This window comes from Cyprinus carpio, chromosome B20 (assembly GCF_018340385.1).
Source record: "Cyprinus carpio isolate SPL01 chromosome B20, ASM1834038v1, whole genome shotgun sequence".
NCBI lineage: Eukaryota > Metazoa > Chordata > Actinopteri > Cypriniformes > Cyprinidae > Cyprinus > Cyprinus carpio.
In genome coordinates this window covers 9,334,091-9,347,237 of record NC_056616.1, presented here as the reverse complement: position 1 = coordinate 9,347,237, position 13,147 = coordinate 9,334,091, and the positions used below count along the sequence as shown (strand labels likewise).

Sequence of the window (13,147 nt, the reverse complement as noted above, 5' to 3'; positions counted from 1 at the left end):
CCAAAAGAGCACATTATTGTGAGCTGACCATGTTACAATCACAAGCTACGGTGTCGGTACGTCTTTAATGAGAGTGTGAGTGTGTGTAAGGGGAATATGAGTCCAGCATTCCTGCAGAGTTGGTCCTGGAAAGATCCCTGTGGAGACGCAGGAATCTCACTCTCTAATGGAGCTGGCAGAAGGAGCAGCTCTCTGGGATGGGAGAGAGAAGAGAGTGGCCTTTATTTTTCTTGTGCTGCGGCGAATGCAGGACTGCGGTTTCACAGAAAGAAAAAGAAAGGACGGAGACGACGGAAAGAAAAGCAAAACAACGCTTGAGGAAACATACAAGATCTAGCAGCCTGGAAATGCCAGGGGTTTACTGGAAGACAGAAAGAAAGTTAAAAGTAAAAGAATGTGTAATTGGAGGAGTGGATGAGGTGCGAGAGAGGAACGTTGCTTGATGAGATGCTGGCAGTGTCTCAAAACTGCCATTTTAGTGCCCAGAAATGCTGCCTAGGTCTTCAGATTCAGTCAGGCCTGCTCTTCAAATGGAAACTCCGAAAACTGAAGCAGGAAAAAGAAAAGGGAAATGTTGAGTTCTGCAAAAAGTGAAGGAGAAAAAAGACAAGGGGAATGGGGGTGGAAGGAAAGAGAGGGAAAGTTGGAGAGTTGAGATGAGTGATGGTGAGAGGAAATGTGAAAAAGTGAGTGGGAGAAAGGGGCAACGGGGGAGAAAGAGAGAGAGAAAAAGCAGGAGAAAAAGGGTGGAGGTCCAAACAGACCCCCAAACAAACACAAATTAAAAAAACAAAAAAAAAGAAGAAAAAAAGACTGGGCAAAATGGGCCAAAAAGTGAAGGTAAGGAATGAGAGAGCGAGAAAAGGAACAATCACGAGGGAAAAACCGAAGAGAGTGTTGAAAGAAGCGAACGCCGCTAGAATGGTGAGAAAGGAAAAGATATGGTCAGTTTGTGGATACTGATATGACGGTTTGAGCAGGAAGTTGACCGTAACCCTCAGCGCTCCTTTAATGAAGTCATGCTTCTGGTTTGGTTTATTCTTGTTCATATGAAATACAAAACATACCAGATATCCATAAAACACAATAATCAAAGAACTGTCAGACATATGCAAAGCCTTCATGTGAAAGAAAATAGACACTTAAACAACACAAAATTTAGAAACAAATAAAAAGAATAACGACTGTCTGCACTCAAATATGAAAAACACATTTTCAACAAGACCTCCACCCATCTCAAGTCACGTGTGAGAATCGCTAATAAACGTCCGGATCCACAGAAAAAAATAGACTTTGTGCAAAAAGGAAGCAAAACCCTATTTTTAGCAACAAAAAATATATTAATCAAAACAAAAAATAAAAACTAATATAAAAAGAATACAAAACAATAAACAAAAAAAATTAAAAACAAAATATTAAAAAAATATAAAAAAAAAAAAATATATTAAATTATACATTTATAAACAATTATAAAAATACATAATTAAAAAAAATATATATATATATATATATATATATATATTAAAAAATTTTTGCTCATATAATTTCTGTATTATTTTTTTAATAATATTATGCAAAAAAAAAAATAAACAAAACACCAAAACTTAAATTTCATATCAATATTTAATTTCTGTATTATTCTTTTAATAATATTATGCAAATGAAAAAAGAAACAAAATCTCAAAGCTGTAATACAATTTAAATCATCCAGACACCATGATTTTTCTGTATTAAAATCAAAGGCAGTACAAAAAGCACACAATCACTAGCCTGGTGTGCAAATTTACTATATCTTTCTTGGTGTGTGAAATACATATGATTTTGACATTTCTTGACCATTTGTTTGAGATTTGCCAGCAGTGCATACTTTCACTGCTCCTTGAAAATTTACATGATTTTTAAAAGCCTTCAAATGTAAATATGCTTGCCTGTGTGATTGAGCAATGACATCTGTTCAAGTTGAAGTTTCTTTTTCCTTTACACTCAAAACCATATGTTCATGGTGAGTGGAGACAGCAGTGTCTGTGATCTAGTGCTGTAGTTTTGGGACCAGTGAGCACGTGGTCTCATCTATCATGCATGTGAAGGTAGGTATGCGTATATTTCACAAAGAGTTCTGGTCTCTGAGTGCACTGCTTTGAGACTAATCCTAAACACAGATCCAAGAACAAGCCTTGCTCTCTGGACATGGAAAGTCCTATTAGTCGTGTTCACTACGAGCATAAATCCCAACATTTGGGAAGGACAGCAGAACTAGCAGATCTTAAATTGTTTTTTAACAATCAAACTCCAAAATACATACATGCTATAATCATAATAATTATAAGAACCAACAACAACAACCACAACACAATAACAACCAGTGGGAAACTCTGCAGCCGGTTGCAGCAAGAAAAACCCAAAGTGATAATAACTTATCATTATAACTAAGGGCTTTCTTAACTTAAGGGGTTTCTTGCAACTGTGCACTTTCTGACATTCTGATTTGGGGGTGTGTGAATAAAAATGTAATATTGATCATAAGTTATAATTGTAAATGTACAATTTAGTTTAAATACATTCTGATGAATAGAAATAAACCTTTTCCAGGAAAATTTTTGCACATTCAGCCCGGTTATGAGATGACAGGCTTGTGCAACCAAACTTAATTAGTTAAACACAAAGTACACTTCAGTTTTTATGACGTAAATTTCATCATCAGCAGAGTACACACAAACTGTATGCACACAGCCAGATTTAACAGTCAAAAAAGATTCAGAGAGTTACAACGAACTGCTGGAGATGGCAACAACAATAGAACAAACACTTGACAAGTACAAAACTTAATAATTTAATAGAACACAGACACTTGACAAGGATAAAACTTTCTAGTGTATTTAATTGCTCAGAACGTCTTAACAAAGGATAAAACTTTTAAGTGTGTTTGTGTAGAGCTCCTGTGTTTTTGAAGACTATTAAAGGGATAGTTCATCCATAAATGAATATTTTGTCATTAATTACTCTCCCTCATGTCGTTCCAAACCCATAAGACCTTTGTTCATCTTCAGAACACAAATTAAGTTTTTTTTTTATGAAATCCGAGAGCTTTCTGACCCTCCCATAGACAGCAATGGAACTACCACGTTCAATGCACAGAAATGTAGCAAGGACATTGTTAAAATTGTCCATGTGACATCAATGGTTCAACTCAAATTTTTACAAAGCTACAAGAACACTTTTTGTGAAAAAAAAATAAAAATTCAAATTCAAATTCAAATAAATTTTTTACATTTTAATTAAAAAATTAAAATTAAATAAATTAAAAAAAAAAGTTACTCATCAACATTGAAGTGAGATACACAAACTGAGAAATGTTTCTTTTTAGTTAAAACAGATGAAGTTTTCATTTGGGGACATAATTTGAAGTTGGAAAAAGGTAATAAATTGCAATATATTTAAAATCGCAATAATATTGAACCGTGACACAAGTATCGTGATAATATCGTATCGTGGGGCCTCTGGTGATTCCCACCCCTATTTATTAGGGTGACCATACGGGCCATTTTTACGAGACTTTTACTGGAGTAGTATTTTATTATACGTATCTGTACTTTTAATCAAGTACTTGATTTGTGTACTTCGTCCACCACTGAAATGGAGTAGCCCATACTTTTAAAGACTATGCATTTAGCTGTACATATATACACCAAACGAGTGAGTCAAAACTGAGGTATATTTTGGGCTTTACAACCTTTTGCTCTTCATTTTGCATTAAAAGTTAATAGTTTCTGTGGTCCGATGAGGAAATATGGCACATTTCAAATCATATACTTCCATAGGGACCTATGCCTGCCAAGGAACTGCCGTTGTGATGAATAGGAATGCTAACGGATAGCTTTCTCTCTGTATTAAGGTGCAGTCACATTTACCGCTGCTTGGCAAATTTTTGTGGGCAAAATCCAGTCAATCAAATAGGAATCTGCACAATCAGTCGCGCTTGGGGGAGTAAAAGTTCCCCATGAAGATTTTGCTCATGTTAAAGCTAGACACATCACATTGAACGACTAAAAGCTGCTTGGTTTGAAAGTAATTTCTGTGTGAGCAGTGCCTCATACTGTACACCACACAGTGGACCTTTTATGCAAACAAATTTTTGCAGCCACACTTTAGTTTGGGGACCAATTCTAAGTACTAACTAATTATTAACTATGATTTTTGCCTCAATTACCTGCTTATTAATAGTTAGTAAGGTAGTTGTTAAGTTTAGGTATGTGGTAGGATTAAGGGATCTAAAATATGGTCAAGCAGAATAAGGCATTAATTTATGCTTCATAAGTACTAATAAACAGCCAATATGCTATTAATATGCATGCTAATAAGCAACAAATTAACAGTGAAAATTGGTCCACACCTTCATAGACCTCCTTGGTTCATAAGTAGTTTGCAACAACATGGATTCACAGAAGATAAAACCTGGGAAAGGGGAAACCACAAGTCCACCACAGCTTTCAAGCTCGGAAAACTGTTGAAATACTGTTTAAAAATGCGGTGAAGTTACAGGTCACTGGGTTCGTTTCAAATATTCAGCCTATTTCAGTGCTGACACACCTTATTCAAGCCCTCTAGTCACTGGGTACTTTAATAATCGAAAGTTTATTCAGCTGTGTTGTTAATGGAGGGATCACACGCAAAATCCCTTTCCTACTGTAGATAAACATCGGTTGATGAATCATGTTTTGCAGAAATTAGGTTTGTTGAAATGGAACAAGCCATGGTCCAATACCTCCAAAGCAAATTCAAATAAAATTATACCCTGTAACACTACGATGGACCAGGATCTTCCAACCAAAATTGTAGATAATGACCATGCTGTTGGAGTCCGGTGGGGCAGGAGCATCCAAGCAAACTGGTAAAGAAGGAGCAGGCGGAGCAGGATGCTTCTTAGGGACACTATAACCTGGAGGAGACCTGAGAGAGAACGAGAATGATGGATGCATTAGCTGTTTAGGTGGGCCACAACATTGTCATTACCAGTTATTTTTATTTGCAGTCACTTGTGGTTACTTGATAAAGATTTTAAAGGATAATTTTTATTCAGAATGATTCACTAAGAAATGATTCAAACTGATGTGAAGTGGTTCAACGATTCATTGAAAAGAACCACCCCCCATCTGACAACACTCTACACAAGAGTTTGAAGCTCTATAAAAATCAATTTTCCATGACTTTTAATTTGTTATTAATCTCAATCAGTTTTTCCTAGGCCTGGAAAACAACATGAAATTTGCAGAAATCCTGGTGATTCAGTCTATGTGAGTGCCAACGGTCCACCATAAATTATGTGCCGGAGTACAGATTCAATTCTTAAGTTGGAGGTGGAGTGATGATGAAGACACCTTGAACAGGAAGTGGAGATGTGAGGTACCTTCGGTGTAGCGAGCCACTATGGAGCCAAGAGTTATCTACTGGGGGTGGCAACGGGGTGGAGAAGGTAGAAGTAGAAATGTCAGTGATTATGTTTAGAGCCTCCTTCAGGGCGGTGTGAGTACGCAGCACCTCCTCTCTGCGCAGGGCCTGTTCAGGAGACTCGTCCATCAGAGAGTACTGATCTCCTGAGGAGTACAACTGAGCCAGCAACTCAGAGTGGATAAACTCCTCTACCTATGGGTGGAGAACATAGTTTCCACATTAAAAAAGGAACAGGATTTGAAGTTATATAGAGTGAGATGATAACACAGTCAATTTGGCCGACTGGCCGAATATTGAACTACTCACACATCATCCACACAAATATATGTAAACCAAGAATGTTAACTATACCGATAGCTATAGCAATAACTACGGTGGAACAGTAGTGCACAACACAATGAAATCGCCACAACACAACGCATAGGACTCATTTCGTTGTGTTGTGGCTTGTTTCTGTTGTGTTGCAGCTTGGTCTGTTATGTTATTAGAATGTATGAATTTAAAAGTCCTTAAGTCAGTATAAAATCACAGTGAAACTATTCTGGAATTGATTTTGAAACATAAATGAATTGTGACTAAAAGATGGTAAAATTAATTACATTGCAAACTGACCAGAAATTTTTCCATGGTGTCGAAACACTGCCAAGTTCAAAAAATATTTTGAAATATGCCAATATATTTGCACAATACTGCCTTAAAATATGATTTTCTTTCTGAGCAAAGGCCTGAGAATTACACATTTTCATACTAACCCAACCTAGATTTTAAATACCATTTCTTTTACAATTAAATTACAAAACAATTCTCAAATATCTAAATATATCATAGAAGTATATACTCCAAATGTAAAGTTTACTATACTTAAAGTTTACTATACTAATATTTGAATAATTTAAAGTGTATGGAAGTATAATATTTTTATTACATCTTGAGGTAAAATTACTATAAAGCTTTAAAACTGTACAGTAAACAAGATTAATAAATAATATAATAATGTAATAAATAACGTGAATAAAAGACTAATGTAAAACAAATGTCCCTACTGCAGAAACCTATGTTAACATGATATGGTAAATTTTATATTAAATAAAATATATGAATTAATACATATCTCTGCATCTTACATGAAAAAAAAAAAAAAAGTTTTACTGGTTTGATTTTTTTAATTACATTGTTGATGACGAGGTGCATGATGGTCTTGGGCATCAGGTCTCGGATGCTTTTATAGACGATGCTCATGTACGAGTCAACCAGGTTGCGGATGGTCTCGACCTGACGCTCCAGCTGAGGGTCCATGGAGAAGCTCTCCGCCTGAGCTGAACCCTCTCCATCCACCTGAGCAATCAGAAAAAAGACAGATGAAGACGTGGGCAAACCTGGATAGGAAATGTACTGTCAATACTGGGAGATGACAAAGGTGTTTCAGAGGGCAATGAGTGCACAAACATAAAGTGAACCAAGCTGGAAAAGAGATGTTGCTGGGGGGACAAGAAGCAAGGAAAAAACGAGTTTTACTTCAGTGACTGTTGGAGGGGGTGTGGTAGACTTCTGTCAGAGCGAATTATGGGGAACCCTGACAGAACTGTGACATCACTCAACATGTTGCTCCAAAGCATACATAAAGACAGAAAAAAGGGGATGGAAGGGAGCGTGAAGAAAAAAAGGCAAGGGAGCTGATTAGAAACAGAGCTCAAAGCCCCCTCCTTCGCTGATCCTCCATGGTGTGACACAAGAGCTGAGGAATGCAGCAGAGCTCCTGACCCCAGAGCACAGCCACCATGAAGCCTGCAGCCGCAGAGTCAAACACACACACACACAGAAACACTACAGGAGCAAGAGTTATCCAAACTACAGCGCACAATTATTAGAAGGCCTAGATGAAATCAGCAAACTTTTCATTCACTGAATTTAGGGCAAAATCTGTAGAATCGTGTGCAATAAAATATGAAATGTGTTAAACATTTATGAGCGCCAGGCGCTCCAGTTCTGCAGGAATCTGTGGAGGTTTCTTCAATGGTCAACACATAATCTCTTAATGTTTCTTAGAACACTGCAGCTTGTGCACATTAAAGTAAAAGTTCTTCAATGGTTCTTTGTGAAGACCAACTCACAATAAAAATAAACAAAACCCAATCTTTCTTTGAAGTGCTTAAAGATATTTTTAAACCCAAAAATGAAAATCATTTACTCATCATGTTCAAAACTCATGCTTTTGGGTTTATCTTCAAAACACAAATGAAGATATTTTTGTTCTACTCCAAAAATGTATTCCACCACAACTCTGATGCTTCATAAAATTCATAAAGACATAAAGGATAAAAAAAAATTCTCAGGTTTCATTAAAAAATGTCTTAATGTTTTGAAGATTCATGAAAATCTTACTGGTTTGGAATGAAATGAAGGTAAGTAAATGATGACAGAGTTTTCATTTCTTGGTGAACTATCCCTTTAAAGGTTAAGTAAAGTTGGTTATTTGATTCTTTGGAGACTGACTGATACTTTTTTATAGGTTCTTCAGATCAGCGTATTTGCTTTCTGGATTCAATAGTTAACTCAAAAGTGAACATTCTGTTACATTTAGATCCTCATGTTGTTCCAAACCATTGTGGTTTTCTTTCTTTTACAGAACATAAAAGAAAACTTTAGGCATAATGTTTATGCTGCTCTTTTACATGCAATAAAAAAGAATGAGAATGTGCAAAAAAGAACAAAAAAGCATTATAAAAGTGCTCCATGTGTTGTGTGCATGAAAACCATAAGATGGTTTTGTGAGGAACAGATTAAAATCATTATCATTTGCTAGAACCTCATATTCATGTCTCATAAACAGTCATTTTGAAAGTTAAATATGTGTAAATGAAAATTATGTTTGAGAGCTATGATGCAAAAAAAAAGAAGAAAGAAAAAAAAACACAAGAGATGTACCCAAAATTTCATATACTAAGTAGCTACTAAATTTAATAACAAATTTCATTGAATATACCATTGGATAGTAAAGTCTCCATCAGATGTGCACTTCAGAATCTCACCAAAAGCAGTAGGCCAAGCATGTACTATTCACCTATTGTTTTAGAATTACTACAAATTTGTACATATTACTACCTTCACATACTTTTTTTCATCTGTATAGTAGGGAAGTAGGCATATTTGGAGTCGGAGTTGGAAAATTACATCACGGTGCTTTTTTTGTAGTGTTTTTGGTCTGGTCTGCCTTCACTGTATGAAAAAGAGCAGCGTGAACTTTCTTCAGAATGTCTCATTCTGTGTTCCACAGAAGAAAGTAACTCAAGGGTGGATAAAAATGGGGCACTTTTAAACTATTCTTTTACAGCACCAGCACATGTTGTTGGTTTTGTAAAGAAATAAGGAATAAAAGTTCTGAGTGGAGCTTATAAAGATCCACATGATATCCGGCTATAAAGCCCTTTTTGGTTTAAACTGTAACCTTTATTTTGAAGTTTTAAGCCGCAGGGTTTAGCATACAGGTACAGAAGCCAGTGGGTTCCTTTGCTTACTGTGGTTTTCTCTGGGTAAACCCCAGCTCGCAGCAGAGAGGCCTTCCAGCTGTCCACCTCGTCCTGAGTGTCACAGGCCAGCTCCAGATGCCTGTAGTCTTTATACACGTTCCTAAAGCGAAAATAATCTGCAGTTAGACGGTTCCCATGGCAGCACATACACTCTCACACAAACAAGTTCTCTCGCTCGCACATATCATCTGTCCAAAACCACAAACCCAGACCACCCCTTCAGCCCTGTCTGACCTGAATATCCATTCACTCTCTCCAATCTGATTCTAATCTCGTTCTTTTTTTTTTCCAGATTTTGTCCTACCTCACCTTTTTTATGCATCATTCCCATTCCCATCTATTGTCTCATATCTTTTTACCCAGTCTTTCTCCCCCTCTTTTTTTTTTTTCGCTCAGAGAGAGGCCAGTCCCTCTCCATCTGTTCCACATTCCCCCTAATTATTCTGTTGTTCCTCTCCTCCTTTTGTTTCCCTCTCATTTCTCTCTCTTTTTGTGGCTATTGTTTCTCTTTGTTGTGCCTGTGGGGTAAGAGGCTTAAAGTATAATGTACAATGTGTTTTTGATTTAGTCTACGGCTGATAAGAACAAACCAACAACAAATTAACCAAACACAATCTCTAACATGCACAAACCCAAAAAAACAAACACACAAAAAAATGCTTCAATCTCATAAAACTCAGCTACAAAACACTGTTTTTACAAGGCGCAGATATAACTCAGTGATACTAATTCCTATAACTGAGAAATCATTTCTTAAAGTCGCTTGCATAATGACCTAGTCCCAAAGTTTACGTATACGACTACACACGTCAAGCGATACACTGTTCCAAGCGTCCAAACATCATTTGCTTTGCAGACCCTCCTAATACAGTGTAATGTGTGGAATATTGTTTTGCTGTTAAACGATTCATAATTCATTGGTAGTTCATGATATTTATGACAGGATAACTGCGGCGCTTGTGAAAGTACTGAACTTTATTTGCCATTCCAAAACCACAAAGTACGGCTCTGACTTTTAAAAGATTTAGACTCAAAAACTGTATGCACAAAATCAACAAAACAATCTGTGCCCATCCAAAAATAATATTTGGCTGTTTCTGGGGCTTATTATGGATTTTATTTTTCTCAAACTAAAGCTTAGATCTTGTCCCAAAGTCTTAGATGCATGCATTCTCAGTATTGATAATTTACTATTATAGTCTTTTTTAATTAGCTTTTATTTTTATTTTTTATTTTTAGTAATTTAGTCATTTTTTTTATCACTTCTACTAGTTTTTTAATTTTAGTTTAAGTTTTAGGAATTTTGCCATGTGCTTTTCTGATTTTTTTTCATTTTAACATTTTTATTTAAATCTAGTCATTATTTATATTGATATTGTTTTATTTGTAGTAATTTAAATACTTCAAACTTTTATTTCAGCTAGTTCCCAAGTTGATTTTATTTTTTTGTATTTTTAGCTTTTTAGTATGTTTCGTTTTTTTAAATTATCTAATATTATAGTTTATTTCAGCTTTGCTTTAATGTTTTTTTTAAATTCCATTTTAGTTAGCTATTTCAACACTGAATGCAATTTCAAATGAATGTTACGGGTTAAATACTGTTTGTGAAAACAACAAAAATCGCAATACTGTAATGCAATACAAGCGTCTATGGAGAGAGGTTCCTTTTTAATGCATTACTGTAAAAACTAATTTTGTTAGTTTTACAAACTGATGAGCAGTTCGTAATTATTGTCTGCAGTAATCATTACAACGTTTCAGATGTCATGGCTTATGTTTAATCCAAAACATTCCTTTAATCACAGTTCTGAGTGAGTCCAAAATCACACATGCAATGCATACTAATGCAAACACAGAAAAAAAGTGGAAGAAAGTGGATGAAAAAGATCTCTGCTTTTTTCATGAGCATTTTTTCCCATTCCATGCCAGACTGGTGTCACAGCTGTGACAAAACGACATCTACCTCCTGACATCACCGGTCGCTCTGACAGTAGGGAGTTGGTGGGTGTGAAGGGCACAGTATGAATCACTAGATCATTAAAGTGTGTGCGTGTGTATAAGAGAGCAAGAGAGAAAAAAAGGGGATTTTTCAGAGTGCTGGGTGGTATGTTTCTGCTGGTGAGCGGGAATGAATGTGGAGTTTATGAGAGCCTGAATATCTTTATACAAAGTGCTTGAAGTGATGGATGTGTGTGTAAGTGTGTGTGTGTGTGGAGAGTGTGAGAGCATCTGATTGATTGTGGTGCAGCCTAGCTGTGTGTGTGTGTGTGTGTGTGTGTGTGTGTGTTCACTGCAGCATACCAGCATCTCTCCAATTAAGCAGTTAATCGGGTGTGTGTGTGTGGGTGTGTGTGTGTGTGTATGTGCTCACCGCAGCATACCAACATCTCTCCAATTAAGCAGCTAATCAATACCAGACACACCCGCACTTGAAAACAAAAGAGGCTGCACTTCTAGAGACAGAATGTCAGAGACGGAGAGAAAAAAAGAGCAGGGAGAGACACTGAAGTAGAGACTGGCCAGGAATGTGCCAGAAGTGTGTTCTACTGCGCCCCTGTTCCTGTTGCACTCTCTGTGAAGTATTAATGTGAATGTAGAGTATGTTTATGTTAGAAAATATAAAGGAGTGCATGTGAAATGGAGTTATACGTCCCTGTATAAGGGAATGTGGATATTTGAGTAAGTGTGTGTGTGCTGTGACCACCAGATGTGACTCCACTGCACTCTCCTTGAGACAATTTTGGCTACAATTTTGCCCAACGAGACAAGATTTCTTTCATTGCAAGGCAAATTCAACAGTCTTGGATTGGTTGTGTGACATGCTCACTGATGGCCCATTAATTGACTTTGCAGTGAATCTTAGCCCTCTGACAATGTCAAACACAATTACCATAAAGAATAAATTGAACTTGACTGCTGTTTAAAAGTTTAAAAGAAAAAAAAAAAGATTTAACAATAAACAAATACTTTTATTCAGTGAGGATGCATTAAATAGTTCAAAAGTGATCATAATGACATTACAGGAATAGTTCACCTAAAAATGAAAAATTTTGAAAATCACCTGAAAATTTTGTCATTTACTCACCCTCATGTCGTTCCAAACCTGTATAAGTTTCTTCCTTATGTTAAACACAAAAAAAAATATTTTGAAGAATTTTAAAGAACCAAACAGTTGTTGATCCCCATAGACTCCCATAGCAGGCCAATGGGGACCATCAACTGTTTGATTACCAGCATTCTTCAAAATATCTTCTTATATGTACAATTTTCATTTTTGGGTGAACTATCCCTTTGACAATGTAAAAAAAGAAATGCTGTTGTTTTGAAAAAATCAAAGAATCCTGAAAAGTATTGCTTTCTATAAAAATAATAAGCAGCACAACTGTTATTTTTTATATGGATAATAATAAGAATGTTTCTTGAGAACCAAATCAGCATATTAGTATGATTTCTGAAGGATCATTTGATACTGAAAACTAACAATTCAGCTTTGCCATTCCAAGAAAAAACATTCATAAAATATATTCAAATAAGTTAAATTTCACAATATTACTTTTTTTTGTTAGTTTTTTTACTGTATTTTTGATCGGAAAATTGCAACTTTGGTGAGAATAAGACACTTATTTAAAAAACATTCAGATGTCTTGCCAACTTGCCAACTTCCAGACTTGGAATTTGTAGTTATTTCTGAAAATTAAGTTGTGACGAGCGTCCCGACCGGCTATCAGCGCTGCCCTGGAAACGGACGAGGAACACCTGCACGCGCTCGTCATGGGCTGATCGGCCCCAGCTGCGGCTCATTTGGCAACAGCCACATAAGCCGCTCGAGCCATGGCATCAGGAGGTGAGACTCCCTCATGCTAGAGACTAACGTGCCTTCTCCTCTCCTTTCAGAGACTAGTGGATAGCCGATCAGCCCTGCCACGAGCGCCACTCGGAACCACCAAACACTGGACATTACGACGAAGAGCACCTACTCACCTCAGCACCGTTTACCTCACCTTGGGCACGACTTCCACGACTTCCACCCTCCAGGGCATTTATTTTGAGCTCTCCTTGCCGTGTGTTCCTTTAATCCGTGACAGACTGGTGGAGAATGCGGGCATATTATTGGAAGTACACCGGCAAAGGATCTCCGTTCACTCACCTACCCCTGTTTTTTTTCCTCCCCT

General features: G+C 36.6%; 1 protein-coding gene across 1 annotated transcript in view; it reads right to left on the bottom strand.

Annotated features, from left to right (window-relative positions):
* Positions 1 to 3,966: 3,966 nt before the first annotated feature.
* dnm3a (dynamin 3a) overlaps positions 3,967 to 13,147 on the bottom strand; it is a 45,516-nt gene continuing 36,335 nt past the window's right edge. Inside the window, 5 exon segments of the mRNA XM_042747472.1 lie at positions 3,967 to 4,093; positions 4,792 to 4,947; positions 5,405 to 5,640; positions 6,619 to 6,783; positions 8,964 to 9,075. Coding sequence (XP_042603406.1) covers positions 3,967 to 4,093; positions 4,792 to 4,947; positions 5,405 to 5,640; positions 6,619 to 6,783; positions 8,964 to 9,075 — 796 coding nt within the window.